This window comes from Oratosquilla oratoria, chromosome 5 (genome assembly GCF_046742065.1).
Source record: "Oratosquilla oratoria isolate Oo_2021 chromosome 5, ASM4674206v1, whole genome shotgun sequence".
Lineage (NCBI taxonomy): Eukaryota > Metazoa > Arthropoda > Malacostraca > Stomatopoda > Squillidae > Oratosquilla > Oratosquilla oratoria.
In genome coordinates this window covers 46797409-46819908 of record NC_134781.1, presented here as the reverse complement: position 1 = coordinate 46819908, position 22500 = coordinate 46797409, and the positions used below count along the sequence as shown (strand labels likewise).

Here is a 22500-nt window from a genome sequence, read left to right as displayed (position 1 = left end):
GGAGAGGATACAAATGTGATTATCTCTACGGTAATATTAATAATCATACCGTTTCAGCTGGAGAGTTAATGAGGTCATTATTCCAGACCATTACAATTTGCCTGTGTTAAGTGATCTTCTCCAGTACAGTGGAACAGGTAATACGGTGTTCACCACCTTAGACTTAAAGACGGGCTTTTGGCAGATTCCCTTGTAAGATCACGGCCTTCTCGACTCCAACAGGACATTATGAATGGCTTCGTTGCCCCATGGGGTTACGGAATGCTCCCTTGACTTGCCAGCGTTTGATTAACTCCATTTTTCATGGCCTAGTGGGGAACGGACTTTTTGTTTACCTGGACGACTTAATCTTAGTCTCCAAGGATGTGGAAAGCCACTTCAATAAGTTGTCCATGGTCTTGCAACGTTTTGCTGATGCTGGATTGAAACTCAATTTGCCCAAGTGTTCTTTTTTTAAGTCTAGCATCCAATTCCTAGGTCATGTTGTAGACAAACATGGTATTCACACCACAGATGATAAAGTCAAAGCAGTTAGGGACTTCCCTACACCTAGGTCAGTTGAACATGTACGTTCCTTCCTTGGACTGGCAGGATACTATCGTGCATTTATTAAGAATTTTGCTTCAATTGCATCTCTCCTTACTCGTCTCCTCAAGAAGGCTACTTCAATCCAGTGGCGTGATGTTCATTAGGAGAGTTTTGATTCAGTGAAACATGCCCTTACTGAAGCACCTGTATTGGCATTCCCATATTATAGTCTTCCCTTTACTATTTGTACAGATGCTTCTGGTACAGGTATTGAAGCTGTAGTTATGCAGCAAGTAGATGGCTGTAGACCCCATGTTATTGCATATGCTAGTCGCATTCTTACCAAGCCTGAGTCTCGTTACTCTGCCACACATTTAGAGGCACTGGCAGCGGAATGGGCTTTAAAGCATTTTCGAGATATCATTTTTGGCTATCCTGTTGTAGTCTACACTGACCACACTGCTATCACACAATTTTTCAAAGGCAAAAGCCTTTCAGGCCGCCTAGCCAGATAGTTCCTTACATTTGAAGAATTTAACTCAATCCCTAAGCATATTCCAGGCCGTGCGAACAATGTTGTTGATGCACTTTCACGTAATATACCTGTAGCTGCAGTTACAGTGATTGACAACTTCTCCCTGCAGGATCTGGCCAAAGCTCAGCGTGAGGACCCTGTTTGGTCTGCTGTCATTTATGCTTTGGAATCTGGTGATGATACCACCTTACCAGATTTACCTGTACCCCAGTCCCAATTTTCTCTACAGGACAATGTTTTTATTTGTAATGAAGAAGTGATTGAGCAGGATGTAACACAGTGATCCCTGAGTCTCTAGTCCTGGTGTAGCAAGGTCACGCCTTAAAGAATTCGTTTTCTATAATGTACGCACACCATTAATTTCCTGTATTAATTAATGTCACCCATTCGAACTAGTAGTTATGTAAACATATATTGATTAACAGTTTTATATCTCTCATATCAATATATAAATGTATATAAATGTTTGTAGTAATATTTTGTATAGTTAAAATTATATTTTATGAAATAATTTGTGTACAGTGCTCCTAAAGGTGACATATGCCCTTCTTGTGTTTTGCTGCCAAGACAGCAGCCTGATTTACCTACAGTCGTATTGTATTTCCAATGAAAAAAGTCCCGAGAGACTTAGAGTTTCTTTACTTCCTTCTCTCGCGGATGAACTCCGTCACCATTATGTGGTAACATACCACTACAAATGGTGAACCCGGAGTTGGAGATCGGACATCACAGCCATCTCCACTGCAGCAGAGGACGGCGCCATTTGCAGTGAGTCTAGCTATCGCAGCAGCCCAGGACGACGCCCCTAGCAGAGAGGCCAGCCGTCGCAGCAGCCCAGGACGACGCCCCTTGCAGAGGCCAGTCCAGGACGACGCCCATAGCAGCGAGGTCAGCTGTCGCCGCCACCAGGAGGTCCTGCCGCTGGGCCTACCGCCGGTCCAGACGAATAGGAAGACTTTTGACAGTCTCAGGCACGTTGCTAGTAGCCTCCATAAATATTGAGAGGGTTGGCCTCCATATGTCAATGCTTGCACTGACATATGGTAAGACAGATAAGACGCCTCATTACGTCATCTATGAAGTTGAAGAAAGGCTCCCATATGTGTTAGACAGTCCTACTCGTCCCCGCTACAATTCTGATGATTATAGTCAACTCCAATGTCACACATTGCATAGGATATATGATTCTGCGAGAGAAAAACTTGATGTCTCCAAGTCCAAAATGTTGAAACACCAGCATAGCAAGGTTACGCCTGTCAACATATGTACTAGTGATCATGTTTATGAAAGCATGCCTGACCTCCAATCTAAACTCAATTGTAGGTTTGCAGGTCCCCTTTTGGTGACTGAAATGTTGCATCCCATTAAGTTCAGGGTCTTTGATCCTTCCCAGGGACTGAGTGAAGTATTGCACGTGGACAGGCTTAAGGTAACAAAAGTACCTATCCCTGGATTTGCCCCCCTCCCAAGGCCCATTGTACAAACTATGCGTTATAATCTACGTTCAAGATGTCCTATGCATTAATATCTGTATGTGTCCATTGCTTATGTTGTTATCCATGATTGTCTTGATTCGTATAATGTGTAAATTTTGTTTAGCAATTAAGTGTATTGTCTTGATTTGTATAATGTATAACATTTATTTAGCTATTAAGTGTCATGTCCCGGATGTCCGGCTTTTATTATCTCTATTCTAATACTAGCGCTAGTACTTATATATACGTATACATTTATTCGTGTTCTTATATTCTTTTGTATAGATATCTGTGTGTGTGTTGTGTATGTTTTCCTGTATAGGGTGTGTTCATGTGCACATTTTTCCCCACACGTTTTAATGTAAAATATATATAAATGTAGTGTGTGTGGAGTCAGTTGTGTATGTTTTGAGTTTTGTCTTGCCTTCGTCATTTATTTTTCTCGTTTGCTTGGTGGGTCACCGATTGGTTGTGGCCGAGCGATGTGATGGTGTGGTACGCTGTAGCATCGTTTAATTATGTTATGTATTATACTTGTGTATTGCTCAATCAGGAATTGTATATTTTCCCCATTGTATACTTAATAAGGTCAATTGTGTATTTTGTATTTTTGTACACGAGTCTGAAGGGAGAAACAAGCGAGCTCATGTATGTTTGGCGTCAAGACAAGGCGCGACGTTCAGTTTTAACTCAGCCTCCGAAGTGAACGCACGCTTTTGTCTATTTTAGTTCTTTATCGAATTTTGATTTAATACACTAATTTACATTAATAATATACTTTCATTTAGCCACCCTACTATAATATTTTCACTGTTTATTAGTTTATTCGTACAGCAGACTTTTATTATTCTTTGTTCGGAGAGCTCTTCCAAGATTTTGTTTCATAGTAATTCCGTAGTCATGGGATAGTAACCACTTCCACGCTGTTATTTATTGTTGCATGAGTTAATTTTGAACTGGGATACCATCAAGGGTTATGAACTGGAGTCTGTCATATTGGGTTCTTGATTATATTTCCACTATGAGGGGATTTTTTTTTAGCGAGGTTTTCCGCATGAAGCGAAGAAGTCTCTATTTACTTCAAAGGGAAATTGTGCAGCAGGAGATGGTCCACTAGTAATGTTCAGGACAAAACATTTAGAGTAATGTAAATCATGGTCCACTTTATCTCGGTACGAGTCGAGATGGGCTCGAGAAGAGCGGGGTAAGTCCGGGAACATAATATCACTTAATGAGACTGAAGTTGTAGCTGTGGGTCTCAATTGTCATTCCGTTGCGTCGGCATCGATCATTTCTTGTTCTTGGGAGGATGGGGGTCATCATCGTGCCATCATAGTAAGTAGAGTTTAAATGTGTTAGAGAGGCTTCATCACTCCGTTGATCGGAAAGTGTCACAGGGCGGGGAGGGGTGCAGTTTGATTCACCTTGCCGGGAGCAGGTCTCCAATCAAGGGCAACTGGAAAGAACTATTCTGGGCCACTATTTCTAGGTCCTTCCCCAGGTGGGATGAGTACTGCAGATACTTAAGAGCGATATTCAGTCCTGTTAGGTTGCTCCTGAGTTGTATTGCCTTCCTAGTCCCATTAAAGCAAGGGTTCTCAACCTTTTTCCCGTTACGCACCCCTAGCGTCATCAGACCATCGACCCGTACCCCCTTTAACCTGACACAGAATATAGAATGACAATATATAAAGACTAATTAAATAAACAATGATGTCGAAATGGATATCAAATCAAATTGTAATGACTTTATTCATTAGTTAAGCATTAACATAAAAAACAATGTACAATGTTCTCTCTCTGCAGATTTAAATGTTTAAGTAATCTTTCGCTAGTCATCTAAGTACCCCTGGAAACCGTCCCGAGAACCCCTGGGGGTTCGCGAACTCCAGCTTCAGAATCCCGGGTGGATTTTCACGAGGTTCATCCAGAGATCACCATTTCCTGCTTCCACCATCACGTATCATCGCCGAAAGACTTGTGTTAGTATAGAGAAAAATTAAGCCATTGTGAAACAGTTGGAAGAAAATTACTACAATGACTGAATATACTGTTATTCTCATTTGCTACTTAACATTTAATACTGATTTCCCTGGGGAAGGAATCGACGCAAGGGATCACCACCATGAAGGTCTGTGGCAGCATCTAGTGTTCTTAGAAGGAAGAAGGTCCGGAGAAAGGCCTAGCACCTTCCACCACAAAATGAATGAACAAAGAAGGCAGGGCACGGGCTCCCTCCGTGCATGAAAAACAAAAAAATATCGTCTACCCCAGAGCTCTTGCTGACTAAAACACATTTGTGTTACAACTGTTGGTCGCATTCCCCTACAGATCTTTACCAAACTCGGCACAGAAATCAACGTGCATCCTCGAATGTTTCATAAACAATAAACATCCAGGTCCGGGCTTCCACTGGGTACGTAGAACAGGAAATATTGTTTATACCAGAACACTTGCTGAAAAACCCATTTCTAATGGAATTGTATATCACTATTCCTCCTATACATGCATCCTAGAATAATGAAGAAACATAGAAAACTTGGATCCGGGGTTCCTAGAGGGTATTATCCATTGGGTGTCCGGTTAACATCTAGGCATTACCGGTTACTTCCGCTGTTTGTTTTGGAACAACGTCGATATGTCTCAACAAATATTTGACAGACTTGACAAAGAAGTCCATCCAGGTCTGGGCCCCAGCCTGGGTAATATTTGTAAGGTGTCTGCTTGTCACCCGGGCAACGCCGTATAGCTCTTCTGATTTTCTTGTACTTGAAAATATCTTTCGTGCGAGATAGATACTGCATGGAGAAATATATGAACTACTAACATCAACATTTATGTTTATATAGTAGAAACCATATCTTGGTTCAAGACTTCTGGTGGATGTCGTACGTGGATAATTCTAACGATGATCTGTGAAGACGAATTGGTAAAAAGAGATCGAGACTGAGATCGAGAGAGAGAGAGAGAGAGAAAGAGATCGAGAGAGAGCGAGAGAGAAAGAGAGAGAGAGAGATCGACAGAGAGAGAGAGAGAGAGAGAGAGAGAGAGAGAGAGAGAGAGAGAGAGAGAGAGAGAGAGAGAGAGAGAGAGAGAGAGAGAGAGAGAGAGGAGACAGGGTTGTGTAAAATATGGAACATGAATGAAAAATGAGTGGGATGGGAAGGAATACGGAAGACAAGAAAAATGAGACGAAACAATCACTGGAGGAAAGCGCCGGGACTATGCACAACTGCACTCATCCTTCTCCAGTCCTGAGGATCATTATCGACAAGTTCCCAGGAAAACTCCTGACAAATCTCTACAGTATCTGGGTCTACAAAATCTATCTAACATATAGTCACGTAGTGTATGGGCGCACCCTCGGCCTCTTTCACGAAAGGCCACTTCCCTCAGAGATCACCTTACCTAGGATCATCGCCTGAGGGGCAATCCGAGTGACAGCAATGCTCAGCCACCCTGCTGGCGCTCAGAAATAAGGCAGGTTACTTCTATGGCGAAAGAAACACACACACACACACACACACACACACACACACACACACACACACACACACACACACACACACACACACACACATACTCTCATTTCAACGTCATAATTCAAGTCCTGACTTGAAACATGACCTCGACATCACCTCCCGTGATCCTTCACAAATTTTGTGGTGAAAGCCTGCAGACACGACTTCAAAGACCTGGTAAAGTTCTGCGTCTCACATTCATATATACAGAATAAGACGAGAGGAATTACAAAGGGCATGGAAACACATATCTATGTTTCCTTGCACTGGAGGAAGGATAATATGGGAAATCAAAGGTGGGACAAGAAGAGCAAGGCTACAGCTAAAGGGATAGAGCGAAGCTAAAGGAGTCAGTATGAGGCAACGAAGAATGGTGATTAGAAGACCTTTGCAAGTGAAGAGAAAATCGAGAGGATCTTGGACGAGGCTAATTGCATTCACCTTATAGTAGTATAAAGGAGAGGAAAAACGCTCGTGGGGTGGTGGGGACTGGGAAAAGAATAATGAGAACGAGGATCACATTGAAGAGAGAGAGAGAGAGAGAGAGAGAGAGAAAGAGAGAGAGAGAGAGAGAGAGAGAGAGAGAGAGAGAGAGAGAGAGAGAGAGAGAGAGAGAGAGAGAGAGAGAGAGAGAGAGAGAATACAGGACTAGAGACTGGGACTGATGAATGATAAAACCATAATACAAGGAAGTATACGGACAGAAAAAAAATACAAAACAAAAATATTGGTGCACTGCGGCAGGAGAGATATATTCATAATGTTAAATTATGACAATACCGAAGCACATCATAATGGTGACAAGAACGGTAAGGCTGTATGGCTAAAGAAAAAAAAATGAAGCACGTTTACGAAAGCAGAGTAACCTACAGCCCATGCGATAAGCAAAAGCAAACGTTCAAAATAGGCGAGAAGCAAGAATTATAACAATGTGATATTCGGATTCATAGAAATCTACAATGCTCAAAAAATGTACCGTATACTATTCACTAGTTACGAATGTGCTCATAAAGCTACCATAGTGTTTAAATGTCCCTCACACATTTTTAAATGCTTACAAAGTACAAATCAAATTATCGTACAAACTGCTATTATTTAAGCACCATCTGAAGCTTCTTTCATAAGTTTGCTCAAGAACTAAGGGCGAAGGATGGGAGCTAAATCTATGGAGGGGAGAAGGCTAAGCGTAGAAATGTGTTATCTGGCAGCCCAGGCTACATGCAAGGCGGCAGCACTTACTGATTACCCTGGAAGTGAGACTATAGTGGGCAAGTGACGGCTGCTCAAGTTACCTGGAGAGACGTTTGATGCCAGACCGCGCGAGGGCCGAGGTGATCAGGATTCCTGTGAGTTCCTTGGATCCCCGGCGCCCACGTCCCACTCCTCCAGGATCCGTGGGGGAAGAGTCCCTCGGAGACGACTGGCCTGACTGTCGAGGTGTGGGCGAGGACGTCGAGGCCGCCGACGAGTCACCACTGTCGAGATCCTCGTCCGTTGCCCCGCGAGAACGTAGGTCCTCATAGCCCCGACCGCGGTTGGTCACGGCACGCAGGAGCCCGTAGTTCGGCCGTGACGCCGACCTGGGCGAACTGTCCTCCTCGTCCTCGTCCTCCTCTTTCCCTAGGGGAGCGTACCGGTGTCCCCGGAGGCCTCGCCGGGCACCTCCCCTCCCTCCTCGTCCGACCTTCCGGGAGTAGGCCACGGGGGGTCGCCCAGAATCCTTGAGCTTCGCGCAAGGGCGAACGACAGGAGTATAGCTGTTCCCTCGCTCACCAACGCTAACTCTGGTTCGTCCCTTTGATGTGACCTTGACGACGGTTTCCACGCGAGGGGGCTTTACGGGTGGAGGGGGGCTCGGGGCCCCGTCCCCGCCACTCTCCTCAGACACGGCTTCCACCACTCCCCCGCCCCCGTGGCCATTGACCATAGGCACGGGAGCCAAGGCCGTATATCGAGGGCAGAACGAAGGAAAGGGCGACGAGCCCCCGTGGTGGAGAAGCCTGTGGTGGGCGGCGTCAACGGGCATGACGTCAGAGCAATTGTCACCAGAATAGTCACGCTACGCCACTGACCAGTCACATAACGTTTGAACTGCACGGGATCTCGACACACCAGTTATTTCATCGCGTGCAGGACAAAACGCCTACGACGACGACGACGATGGAAACGACGACAACGACAATGACGTGGTCCCGAACTCTCACACCTTGACCATCTCGTCGTCGAGAAAGAGGGGAAATCGGGGAGCTACTTCTTCATTTGGGTTTCCGAGTGTCACCACATGGTCACTGGTCAACTCGATCATCACGCGACAAGAATAACACTCACTCCCGTAGCGACACACAAATTCTTCCTGTACGCAAATGCCGGAATGAAAACTGCAAACAGAAATATAAAAATAAGATATAAAATCTCCGCTCATTAGGTTATTGAGGCACTACTTTAAGAACACCCGTCTTAGAGTACTGTCTCCCCGCCACCCGTCATCAGAACCCAAGAACACCCTTACTTCCATTACCCAAACGAAATTGAGATCTTCACTACTACGTTATTTTTTGGTTTGTAGTTGTCAGATATTCTTGGACTACAGGTTTTCATTGTTTCTTTTTTCTCATCTTGAAAGCTAATTCAATCAGATCTGAGAATTGTAAACTAAAACAATGTAATAGCAAAGAAAATATTCGCCTCGTTTAAACAAACTATAAATACTCATCCTGCCTAACGATGCGACTCGTTATGATCTACTCGGTGTAGCTGAAGCAAATAACTTTCTTGTCTGTGAACGGTGTATTCATGATGCCTCTGATTTCTCTTCATGAAAGGCGCGGTCGTATGGCAACCGTCACCGGTCTTCGGGGGGTTCCCACAGGTCTCTAAGAGAAGAAAGCTCGTAGTGCTGTCTGCATATTTAAATCGTGGAGCTGTTTCTATGTCATCGGTTAACAACATGGGGTGGGAGAGGAGGAAGACGAGAGCAGTCGTTAGAGCCCAGCTCTCTTTTTATAAGACGACAACACCGGGAAACAGTAGAAGCTGTGTCCGGTAAACAAGGTATCTTGACCTGGGTCCGGAGACCGAGTACCAGACCTTCGGTGTTGCACATCGGGTGAAGGTACGGGTGCTGAAAGCCTTTGGAGACAGGCGGTAAGGGGAGAGTATCATATCCGACGTCCGCCACAAAGGGCCATCACATGCGAGCGCAGATCATCGATTACTGTAATCATAACCATGTACAGTGTCTGAAATGAGGGCATTGAGGGCATAGAAAGAAATGAAGAAAAAAATGCACTCGGAGGAACCTTATCTAACATAGCCCTCCCTAACCTAACCCCACCTTAACCCAGCATAGCCAAACCAAACTTAACCTCCCTAATCCCTAGGTCTTATGAGTTTCATGAGATTAGGGAGTGCATATTATTAAGAGTGAGTGCATATCACACGTATAACATATATTGGGAAAGTGTGAATTCCATGTATGATAATGACTGGGTGGTGCAAATTATACGTATAAAAATAACTGGGGATTCAAAATTCAAGGATAATGGACGTAACAACGGAAGACAGGACAGAATAATTTCCACGTCGTCACTCTTCAAAACTTATCAACACTCATCTCCGTCCGGAGGTGCAGACCCGAGGTTTTCAGTCCAGGCCCTAGATCCTACCAACACTTTTTTTTTACGAAAGGAGACCTGCCAGCCGGAGACTGATCTCCTTCTTCTCCTTCTTCTCTTGCTCCAAGAACAACTGCAGCAAAGAGAACTATCTAATGTTTCTTCCTAAAGAGATCTATGGGAGGATCGGAAGACCGTTACTACGGGAGTGTAAATTTTCAGTAAAACAAACTAGAGGCAACAAACATAACTGCAATTTCTATTATTTCTGTAACTGCCGTTATCATTATCATGGGGAAAGGGATTAATGATGGGTAACTGCTAGCAGCCCTGATACCCCAAAGTTCAACTCCAGTATCAACCTACTACTCTCGACTTTCAACTTTTAAGAGAGAGGAAAGAGGACTTTTAAGAACAGCTGAAATCTAGCGACTTTTTATTTTCATTTTCAGTAAATAGATGAATGAAACACAATTTGAAACGAATTTATTGATTTAATATTTCCTCCATGATGCCTTTTTGGACCCCCTCAAGAACCGGATTTGATACCCCCAAGGGTTGTTGAGGCACTACTTTAACCCATTCAACTCCGATGACAAGATGTCTTGTCATTTGGTCAAATAAAACAAAAAATCATAAAACACCAAAATGTTTGATCAAACACCAGAAAAATATGACGTCAGTCCTCGCTTCGCTCGCAGCGAAGCGAGGACTGACGTCATATTTTTCTGGTGTTTGATCAAACATTTTGGTGTTTTATGATTTTTTGTTTTATTTGACCAAATGACAAGACATCTTGTCATCGGAGTTTAATGGGTTAAGAACACCCGTCTTAGAGTACTATCTCCCCCCCACTCGTCATCAGACCCCAAGAACACCCTTACTTCCATCCAGAGGTTTCCGGATTGGGCTCAATTTCTTATCAACATCGACTCATTTTTTTCTTCTCCTTCTCTTTTTTACATAAGATCTGACAGCAGGTGATTACAAGTCGGTGACAGAAATATGCAGAAAACAGTTTAACGTCATTTTCTCGGAGAGGTTTGTGGGAAGGCCCGAGGAACAATGAAACGGAAAGCATTTTGAGTTGATTGAAATGACTGTGTAGAGAGTTTTGGAAGAAATATAAATGTAGTGGTGGTGAGGGATCTTGATGCTGGAATAAATGAGTCAAATAAAAGGAATAATACGAAATCATGGAGCGACACGAGGGAACAATAACAGAGATTTTGGAGATGTATATTGAAAACGAAACAATGATAACAATTACAGAGTTTAAGAAGAAAAACAAACATAGGTATACGTGGGTTAAGGTGGTTGGTGGAAACGAAGTCGCGAGGGCGTTCATTGGCTCTGTAGTGGTGCCTAAGGAGGCTTGGAAGAGTTCTGAACGTAAATACATCCAGGGGGAGAGAAGGCACTGGATTGTCGGATCATTATCAAGTGGAACGTAAACAGCCTTCGGCTGACGTGTGGCGGGAGACAGGAATATCCTTCGTCTACGAAATACTTGAGGGATGTGTCAACGAATGGGTTCTGGGTGGATGTTGGGTGAGTATGGTTTTATCCGGCTATCCCCCTTATAATTATCTATGTATTAATCTATCTATTTATTTATTCATTTATCTATTTATTAAATTTGTTTGTTTCTTTGTTTATTTAGCTATTTGTTTATCTATCTATTTACTTGTTCATTTTTACCCGATCTTTGCAGGTAGAGACGATCGACGGTTTGTTTCTAATTTATTATTTTCCTATTTATACATTTTCCTGTTGGGTGTTGACTTGTACCTTGCCGCATAAATGAGTAACGCAAATTAGTTTCCAGCAAACAATCATATTACCGGGTTATGTGTAATATATTGAAATTGTTTGAGAGCAAACCTGGATGAAAGGCAATGCCACTTAATGCAACAGATCTTTAATCGAGACAGGTGCAATTTCATCTGTAAAATACCTCTCATCAAAAAACAGTCAATAAATAGGAATGTCAAAGGCTTAGCAACAAAATTTTTATTCGTATAGTCAGATGGTCGCTATTCTTATCGTCGTCACTAATCCTAAAGATCAACCGTCTCGTCTGCTGCCCCTAGGTTATACTAGCAGAGTCAAAAAGTACGTTATAGTTGTGCTTTGGTAATCTAGGTTACACAAATGCGCACGCGCAGACACACTTACATACACACACACACACACACACACACACACACACACACACACACACACACACACACACACACACACACACACACACACACACATACACACACAAACACACACACACAAACACGCACGCGCGATATAAAAATAGCATTTCACTATACGTAAAAAAATAAATTGAAAATCTGATCCACCCAAGATTAAAGTATACAGCTGCGGTATGATTTCCACAAAAAACAGAACGGCTTAAAGATAGATAACATATAAAGGGCAGCAACAGAATGGTCCCCGGCAGACAGAAGAGAGAGAGAGAGAGAGAGAGAGAGAGAGAGAGAGAGAGAGAGAGAGAGAGAGAGAGAGAGAGAGAGAGAGAGAGAGAGAGAGAGAGAGAGAGAGAGAGAGAGAGAGAGAGAGAGAGAGAGTAGGACCTTCCCGGCATACTGCAGTTATGTAAATATATTCAAGTAAATAATACATATCAGCACTTTTTACAGCAACATTTTCAGCATTATCTTTATTCAAAGGGATCATAAACTTTGAAATTTGCCGCCAAGGGATTATTGTTAATATTTGAGTATTTTTAATTTTACCGATCATTAGTATTATTCAATATGGACTGATCTCAATACGTCAGTCAAATCAGATTAGTACTACATGAATTTCAGGAACAACGAGTTACTGTTTGCATGTGTTGACAGCTGGTATCACCTTTACTTGCCCTCACTTTCTCATTCTCTCTTTCTTACATTCCATGCCTCTTTTCCCCCATCTCACTACCTGGACGAAAATAAATATTAGCGAAAGTATTACCACATAATATATGTACAAACATACCAAACACACTACGGCGGTCCGGGTTCGAATCCCGCCCAGGGCTGAAATAATTTCAGTATCGCTGCGCTGCGAGTCGTTACTCCAACTCTCGTAAGCGGGGAATTGGGTGCGTGTGTGCGTGTGAGGTCACAACATTATCCATGCATCGGTCACATATGAGCACTGAGCTCTCTTTCGGGAGGGAAATAGCTGTCGATCACGAACCCAACACGTGATCCAAAGACCATGGTGAATCACACACAAGTGTGTGTGTGTGTGCGCGCGCGCGTTTTATCCTTAGAATAAACGTCATTTTAACTTGACGGACGTTCATCAACCGTCGGAATAACAACTGTGAAGGAGAAAAGATGTATTTATGGGAAACTGCAGCACAATGATACCTGCCGATCGATTTTCAAGTGAAACGAACGAAGAGCCTCCGTCAGTTTAAAATAAACGGATTGGTGTAAGCCGGGCACAATTTCTGGAATTGATTGCTGGGAGGCGATTTGAACCCCGATGAGAGCATGCGGGGAAACTCCCGAGGTTCATCCCTGATCCGCGTTACCACATCAAATTTGGAATCTGACACATCGAATGAACCTTTTAATGACTGAATGAAAGTAATATGATCTAAAACATCAACCCGAAAATGACAACAAAACAACTTCAGTTGCACTTTTGCTTCTGGAAACCAAAACTGTGTTATGTTCGTTTGGTGAAAGATGGGCCACGTGCAAGAGAGAAAATGAACGCAAAACAAGTGCACGGGTTCAACCCCGAGCTAAAGAAAGTGATGATGGAGTATTGTAAACAATACTTGAGGAAGCAGCCAAAGGAGGATATGTGGAGAGTGTGAACAACTGGTGAGGAGCGAGGCGGGAAATGCAGACTCAAGTGGCCGCAAGAAGAGGCAGAGGCAACGCATGCATACATGTGAGCGGAGCGTTGTGTTCGGCTGGGGCAGCGTTTCTCAACCTTTTCACCCTTGCGTAACCTTTAAAATAAATTGCATGTCTCAAGGAACCCCTGAAAAAAAAAAAAAAAAAAAAAAAAAAAAAAAAAATATATATATATATTTATATATATATATATATATATTTTCTATTATTGTCTTTTTTTATTTATATATATATATATATATATATATATATATATATAGTATATATATATGTGTATATGTATATATACCATATCTTTCTAATTCTATTTTCATCGTAATACTAGGTTAGATAGGATGTCTATATTATATTATTACAATAACCAAGAATATGTCGTGCGTGTTTAATTACATTACGTATATGAAATTGAATTAGAAATAAAACATTGCATTAGCTTATCTCACTTGTTCTCGCGGAACCCTTAGGGACCTTTTGCGGAACCTTAAGGTTCCGGGGGAACCCTGGTTGAGAAACGCTGGCCTAGGGAACCTGCTCTCTCGTGCCACAAACATTCATCTGAATCTCTCAACGAAGAGAAATAGAACACACACAAACTCGTCAGCAGTGACTTTTTTTTTTTTTTTTTTTTTTTTTTAGAAATACTAAAGCCCTACCACACTTCACCAAATAGTTTATACGAATGTGTTTCGACAAATGTCAAAACCAGCGTTGTGTAGTATGTGTTTGAATACTAAGCTTGAGTACCAAAGTTTAAATACTTTATTATAAATGTATTCCTATTACTTTTACTAACAAGTAGACATTAGTATGTCGTCATTCGTTGTATTTCTGAATTAATTTGCATGATGTGGCCAATTACAATATCACAAATTACAAATACAAACCAATTACAAATCAATGTAAACTTTAAGACTGACCAAATGTTTGTTCACGGCTGGATCATTCACATGCAACCTTTCACCAAGATCTAAGGAATAACAGGTCTAACCACTTCCGACCGAATTTCGAGGGAATTGGCGCAGCGGGCCCGTGAACGTCACCTGGCTGTTCAAAGTGGGGTTCGCGGGTCCTATAGCTGTCAGTTGAAGCTGGTGCGTCGTTCAGGTATGTTGTTGCCTTCGCTCGCACCGCTCCACGCAATTAGTTATATTCTGACAAATATTATATAAAATATATATATAAATATATATAAAATATTATAGTTCCTGTCTATATATATGAATATATAATATATATGATATATAATATATATATATATATAATATATAAAATATTATAGTTCCTGTCTTCCTTGGCGTTTCACAGTTTTCTTCAGTGTTTCACAAAGAGAAAACGGACCCAGCCTAATGACGTCAGAAGCTGCGCACAATAATTCAAACGGTCTGACCTTGCCTTTCACCAGTTTCGAGTTCCCTGTTTTTTTGTTTGTTTTTTAACTTTTGTACGAAAATTATTTTTCAATAGCAAATTGCTGGAAACGAATAATAGCAGTGTTACTGAAATTCTAAAAGTATAAAACGGATACGCCAATCGCCGTTTTCTTTGAACGGGATTAAATTTCACTTTTTTTTTTCTCCCTGGAGGTTCATTTAATATTTCAGCATATGCATTTTGATAGCAAATATAATATATATATCAATTATTAGTTGTATCTATAAACATAAGCATATATATTAAGTTTTGTTATTCTCTCGCCTTTCTAGTGTATTTCACATCATTTTGGGATATTTCGTACTAAAGCACAAAATTATATCCGAACTGATTTCACTAGTTAACAGTAATTTCGCCGTCTTTTTAATTTACTTTATCTTTTTCTTCTGGGCCTTTAACCCCATGTTCCTCTTACCGTCACCCCTAATCCTGGTTTGCACGGGGCAGGCTGAGAGGCAAATCAAGCGTGTAAGTCACCTAAACTGGAGAGGAAAGCGAGCAAGCACATGTCCACACAGGCCACATGCCAAGTCAGAGACAAGTGGCCTGCATGAACATGTGCTTGCCCGCTTGACTTGCCTCTCAGCTTGCCCCGTGTAAACGAGGCTTTAGGAACTCCAGAGTAGGCCAAGATAAACTTTTCTCAATTACTCAGGAGAAGACTATGCAACATGTAACGTAGTATAAGGCATGTAATGGAGAAGGAAACTGTGTTACATAAATTCAATTCCTGTGTATAGTTATTCAATTCTTGATTAGATTGTCGAAAAAAATCTCCTTTAATAGAACTCTTAACTTGAATGGGTATTTTGGGTTTCTAAAAACATGTTCCAAACATTTATGTGAGTCATTATATGCACTCTCTTCCACTCTTTCAACTCACTGCCTGCATGTCAAAGTTATTATTTCCTGACATTTGCTCCTACGGATTTCACACGCTCTCTCCACTATATATATATTTTTTTCATCAACTAATATTTTGAGAAATTCTAATCCATACATATGCCAAGGGATTTTTTCTCCCTTTTCCAGGGAGGTAGCCAAAGTCAAAAGGCATAATTCCACTCCCACCCATTTCATCCCCTCTCATTCCACTCCCATCCACCACCCCTCCTGGATGACGGGTAATCCCTGCATCTTGACCATCGCCTTGGGTCAAAAGCAATGCAGTAAAACACAGCACATCCACACCAAGTCCGCTAAGTCTAATCCAGGGATGTCAAACACAAATCCTTTCGAGGGGCAATTATGCACTTGGCTATGGTCTCGAGGGCCATAAAAGTTAAAAAAAAAAAAAAAAAAAAAAAAAAAAAAAAAAAAAAAAAAATGAAAAAATGTCTCGTCTTAACAGTTTATTTACATTTCTCTCAGTTATAACAATTATAGTAACTCGAGTTGGAAAATCTCTTGTCACCTCGTGGGCCATCCCGCGAGCACGCCTGATCTAATCCTTATACCGCGTATTTATACAACGAAAACAGTTGAAACCGAGTAATTTTCGACTTTCCAACAATCTTAAAACTTATCCACACTAGAAAGGAATTGTGTTGCAAAGATTCAGTTTCTGAGTGACGGTAATTATGGCTTGGAGATAAAATAGGTGACTACACAAATTACCTTAAATTACTCAAGATCGCTCTCTCTCTTGGAGCCTACTCTATTCATGCAAACACCCAGCCATGTTTCTTTTATATTCTTTCGTCTAGACTAGAGAAAATGCTCTCAATATTTTCCCTCCTGTTACAGCTACCCCTAAAAACTCCAGAGATGGCCAATACTAAACAAGTATTCAGGAGAAAACGGAAGGTAAACGTAGAAACATGTACTTCTGGGAGCATGTGATAGGGAAGGAAGACACGGTGTTATATCGATTCACATTCTGTGTGCAGTTATTGAATTCTAACTACGGTTTATATATGTATGTTTATATATATATGTGTGTGTGTGTGCGGAAAAATCACCAAGGAAAAAGATAAATTGATGACCAAGCGCTTTCGTATATTCAGACACAAGCCACTTAGATAATTTATAACTGGCAGATCATTATGGAACAAGTAATAGGTCTCACTGGGTTATCAGGCTTGTGGGTTTTAATTAATCCATACATGTATGGCAGAGAAGGTGAAGTGGATGAAAACTCTTTGATTAAGTGGTCATGACCTTTTCAAAGTTGTTTCAATTTTGATCTAAATTTGTTGTTGACTGACTCTAAAGGATTTTTCTTTAACTTAGTGTATGTGTTTTCATCACTCAATAAACTTTCCATTTTGTCAATGTAATCGTTCTTATTCAATATTACAACACTATTACTCCTATCTGCTTTAGTAACATGCAATTCTTTGTCATTTTAAGTACTCTTGTAGGCTCCATCTCCAGTAGCCACATTAAGAACAATGTAGATTTAGTTGATAAGCTTAATAACCTAAATTTAAATTACCATTTCAAATTGATAAATTATGATATTACTTCATTATTTACTCGTGTACCTGTTTTTGATCTGTTGGTGTACCTTGAAGAAGAATTGAAGAAACATGAGTTGCCACTACCTACCACCACTATTATTGATTTAATTAGATTATGCATTGTTGACTCATATTTTGTATTTGACGGTAATTATTTCCAGAAAAAACTCTGGTATGGCTATGGGTAACCCACTTTCTCCAGTTCTGAGCAATCTTTACATGGAATTTTTTTTATTTTATTTAGTTATTACCTAAGGTTCTCCCCCATTATGTCACATCGTACAGATACATTGATGATATCTTATGTATTTGGCCTGCAAATGATAATCCTACTTTGTTTTTAACTAAACTCAATGCCTTGGTCCCTTCCATTAAATTCACCATGGAAATAGAAGAAAATAATCGTTTACCTTTCCTTGATGTAATGATTTACAAAAAGGAAAGGTCTTTCAAATTTGCAAGACAAAGATGTCAGTGTTGTCATCAATGTTTCTGAGAGCCCATAGAATTTGCAGTCCGGAGTTTTTGGATGATGAACTCATAAGAATATTCAACATAGCTTCAAAATTAAAATATCCTAAGCACCTCGTGGAGATTTCTTATAAATAGGCAAAGAAATCTTTCTACGAGGAAAAAGCTAGTAAAACTTTTAATGTAAAAAACCTACTTGTGCTGCCTTTCAACGAGAATTTCGTCAAACTACCTCATATTCTTAAGACTTTCAACATTCAAGTGGCATTTAAGAACTCCAATACAGTCCGAAGTCTTTTAATTAAAAACTCGCCTTATAAGGAAGAAGGTTGCATCTATTCAATTCCATGTAAAAATTGCGACAAATGGTATATTGGTCAGACTGGGAAAGAATTAAAAGGTTAAAACAACATCAGTATAGTGTCAAGAGTGGGCAAATTTCTAATGCATTATTTATTCACCTAAGGGATTTTAATCATTGCATAAATTGGGAGGGGGCTAAAGATATTGTTAAAAATAAGTCATATTTGACTAGAAATATAATAGAATCCAGTCTGATCAAAGATACATTTGTCAATAACTTAAATTTAAGTCATAGTATGTACAAACTGGACAATTTTATTGTGAAAAAGGTAGTGGCCCAAACGTCCGCTGCCGCGAACATGGTCAGGTCGACAATAGAGCTTCACAACCTCACCTCACCTCCATATATATATATATATATATATATATATATATATATATATATATATATATATATATATACATAATATATATATATATATATATATATATATATACAACAAAAATAGTTGAGAGAGATAGAGGGGGAAGGGAAAAGGTGTGTGTCTGTGTGTGTGTGTGTGTGTGTGTGTGTGTGTGTGTGTGTGTGTGTGTGTGTGTGTGTGTGTGAGAGAGAGAGAGAGAGAGAGAGAGAGAGAGAGAGAGAGAGAGAGAGAGAGAGAGAGAGAGAGAGAGAGAGAGAGAGAGAGAGAGAGAGGGGCAATCAAACAAATTACATTAGTTTATTCGTGACCGTTCTATATTCGAGGCATGCATCCATGTTTCTTTCATAATTCTTCCTGTTGGGCAATATTTTAACTTTTTTCTGGCTCTGATAGGGTTGGCCCTAGGACCTCCACAATAAGTTCTATTTGTTCAGATGGGAAAGGAAACATGAAGAAAATGTAACATAATGTAAGGCATATGATAAAGAAAGGGGGAATATCATGTAGATTCAGTGTCTCTGTATAGTTACTGAATGCCAATCATAGGTTAGAGGACAATCAGGTAGTTATGAAAATTACGCCAGCTTACTCATCATCATCATCATTATTATAATTATTATTATTACTATCATTATTATTATTATTATTATTATTATTATTATTATTATTATTATTATTATTATTATTATTATTATTATTATTATTATTATTATTATTATTATTATTATTATTATTATTATTATTATTTTAACGTAACGTGCTATGGGAACGTAATGGTGAGGATATGGATCAGTTTCCATTTCCATTTTTTGTGGCCCTCGAATCTACGATAGTCCAGCCATTTATTTTTCTTTTCTCATAGTTCCATAGTGGTGGTGGTGGTGGTGGGGGTCATATGATGGTGAAGGAACTAACTGTGCGTTGTATCAGAGATCCTGCCCGGATTTATTTCGTGTTCGTCATGGTGTACAAGGAAGCTGGATTTAATCCTGCTCTAGTGTGTCTTGTTCTTGCTCCCTTAAAACCCTAGTTTTCATACATCCTTACATTGCCCTGTCTTCTATCTCATAAATCTGGTGTCGTCAATAAACAGTATACAAAGATGTAAATCATTAAAATGCTTATCCTGTTAAATTGAGTCAATACACTTCGTCAAGCTTGGGAAAAGAATGGAATTGGCATTGAACTTGAAGATGTGAACACTTCCCGAAATAAGCAGCCCAATGTATTTTCATCAAATTTCGTGTGTTTGCCTGAAACAAAAGTTGACCGCTTAATAGTAAACTTTATTGATGAGGGAATTCATCACTTTTATATTGCAGAAATAGAACCATTTTCTGATCTTATAATAAATGGGATACGGCCAGGTATATGATTTTAAGGACAACCATTTTCAGACGAAAAGAGGAAGATGCAATGGAAGGGCGAAAAATTGGTTCATGAATTGAGCATAAAGCTTATGTTGTTACTATTTGCGGAAATAAATCAAGTGATTATAAAACAGACCCACAAGATTTTTTTAGTGAATGCACACTTGCAAGTATATATGGAACCTTTCTAAAAAGTGAACAGTAAGCTTCTTTTTCATGCCAATATTTGAATATTCTATTGCTACGGTATTTTCTTAGTTTCACACGTGAAATGAACTTTGGGTACTTTCATAGAGTTACATTTCGTAAATGTACCAATGCATACATTTCTTACATGTGTAAAAATTCTGGTGTTTTTTACAACATTGACGAAGATCAATCTCTCATTTTATTCCTAACGTACAATGTAATTTCTAACATATTATCATAATCAATGGTATACATGTTGCATTATTAAGTGATGCAAGACAAAACGTACCTCGACTTCAAATTTTTTACTTTAACGATTTTTGAAATTATATCTTTTTACTGCCGTAATGAATTACAGCAGAGAAAGAGAGCATAATACATGTTTGAAGTAAAATGTATGATTTATGAAAAAATAAAAATATTTTTGGTGCCCATGATATGACCCAATTGACCCAAAAATTTTATGGGGTCTTACGGGATCATTTACTGACCTTGCCCTGCCAACATTTTTACCGTTAAGTTGCTGCCAAATAGCTCGACTAAAATCAATACTTCACCCTCCGACTTCGTCCAGGGGGAGGTAAAAATACTATCTGATATTACATTGTCATACAATACTCCTGAATATTCACGCACTCTATCTGATATCGCCCCACCATATCGCCGAAGAAATTATAACTTTTACTTGTTGTAAAGAGCTACTTAACGTGTTTCTGGGACGGCAGTAATGTTCATATCTTTCGCGCCCAATTTTAGTTTGCATTTAAAATATGTGGACCCACGTTTTTGTGTAGACAATTTAACAATCAGTAATTGTGTTTGTATACAAATTCTTTGGTTCGGTTGCATTTGCCGAGATTAAGATAGTACATCTAATGCTTTTCGCCTTCAGTACCTTAGCTTTTTGAGGCATGGAGCGCACATAATTACTCAGTGTATTATTTTACATTTCCATTATGCTTTTCTTTCTCTGGGGGCTACGTGAGATTGAGATGTTGGGTTATGAATATTTTGAACGTTGTTGTTGTTGAAAAGGTCCTCGGGGTCGATATTTTTGCTAAAGGCCCTTCTCTTCATCCAACTTTTATTCTTCTCACAAGCTTGTAAGTTGCACGCGGAATCTCACTCATATTTACTAGTATATATATATATATATATATATATATATATATATATATATATATATATATATATATATATATATATATATATATATATATATAGTTTTTTATTTCGCGCATATTTTCGGATCAATTCAAAGATATAATGACTACACTGTATTTCTCACTTGCGTAGATTGTTTGCGTTTTATCAATGAGCATGTCTGTCCTTGTACATTGTATCATTGTGCGAGACTGGCCGAAAGTTACGCTGCCGCTCGCAGGAACAAACTCCAGTATCGTGTGAACAACGAGAGCGTGGTGGTCCAGCAAAGCGGGGAAAAATGTCGAGAAAACGGGAATCGCGCGTAATACTAAGACATTGGTTCTCAAACTGGTGTTCACACTACCAAAAGAGAAGGTCTGAGATTTCTACAGGGTAAAGGTACTCATTGTATGATATAGATGAACAAATACTTAATTTACTCAAGATTCATATATCCGCTGGGGAATCAGTTATCTATTTCACAGCGATGTATTTTTTATTTTTTGTACATTTGATTTTGCACTGAATAGCTACAAATCTGTGGATGAGGACATGTATTTTGTTGCTATGGCCAGTGGACTATCGGCGCAGCTATACCTCGTGGATGCTGCTGTACCTTAACTTAGACTTCACGTGCTGGTCTAGTTTAATAATGGGCGTTTATAGTTTGGTTACTAGTTCCCCGACTTCCAGCAACCCTTTCATCTACAAGTTGATGTCAGCAACTCCGGTATCGGGTCCGTCCTCTTACAAGAATACAATGGAGTTCTCCACGCTATCGCTTACTACAGCAAGAAACTGTCCCCTGCAGAGAACTACTCCACCATTGAAAAGGCAACTTTCGCCTGGGTCCAGGCCCTTATCCACTTTGAAGGCTACCTGGGTTCATCTAAAACTACAATTCAAGTATATTCTGACCACAATTCCTTGAATTTTTTGAAGACCAAGAAGAACAAGAATCCAAGACTCACACATTGGAGTCTATTCCTCCAATCATTTGATACAACAATCTACTAAATAAAAGGCGTCTACAATGTCTTGGCGGTCGTACTTTCTCGAAGTTAGCTTTTCAAGCAGAGTACGAAAAACTTTCCAAACAGTAAAGGTATAACGTAATTTGATGATTACGTTATTACATTTATATTTTATTTTCCT

General features: G+C 40.0%; 1 protein-coding gene across 5 annotated transcripts in view; it reads right to left on the bottom strand.

Moving 5' to 3' along the window:
• LOC143025498 (uncharacterized) overlaps positions 1-22500 on the bottom strand; it is a 1024106-nt gene that overhangs the window by 505211 nt on the left and 496395 nt on the right. Inside the window, exon 2 of one of the 5 annotated variants that reach the window (XM_076185252.1) lies at positions 7352-8437. The exons of the other annotated variants lie outside the window; for them this stretch is intronic. Within the exon in view, the coding sequence (XP_076041367.1) occupies positions 7352-8085 (734 nt within the window). The 5' untranslated portion in view covers positions 8086-8437. The remainder of the gene's footprint in view (positions 1-7351; positions 8438-22500) is intronic. 5 annotated transcript variants of the gene reach the window in all.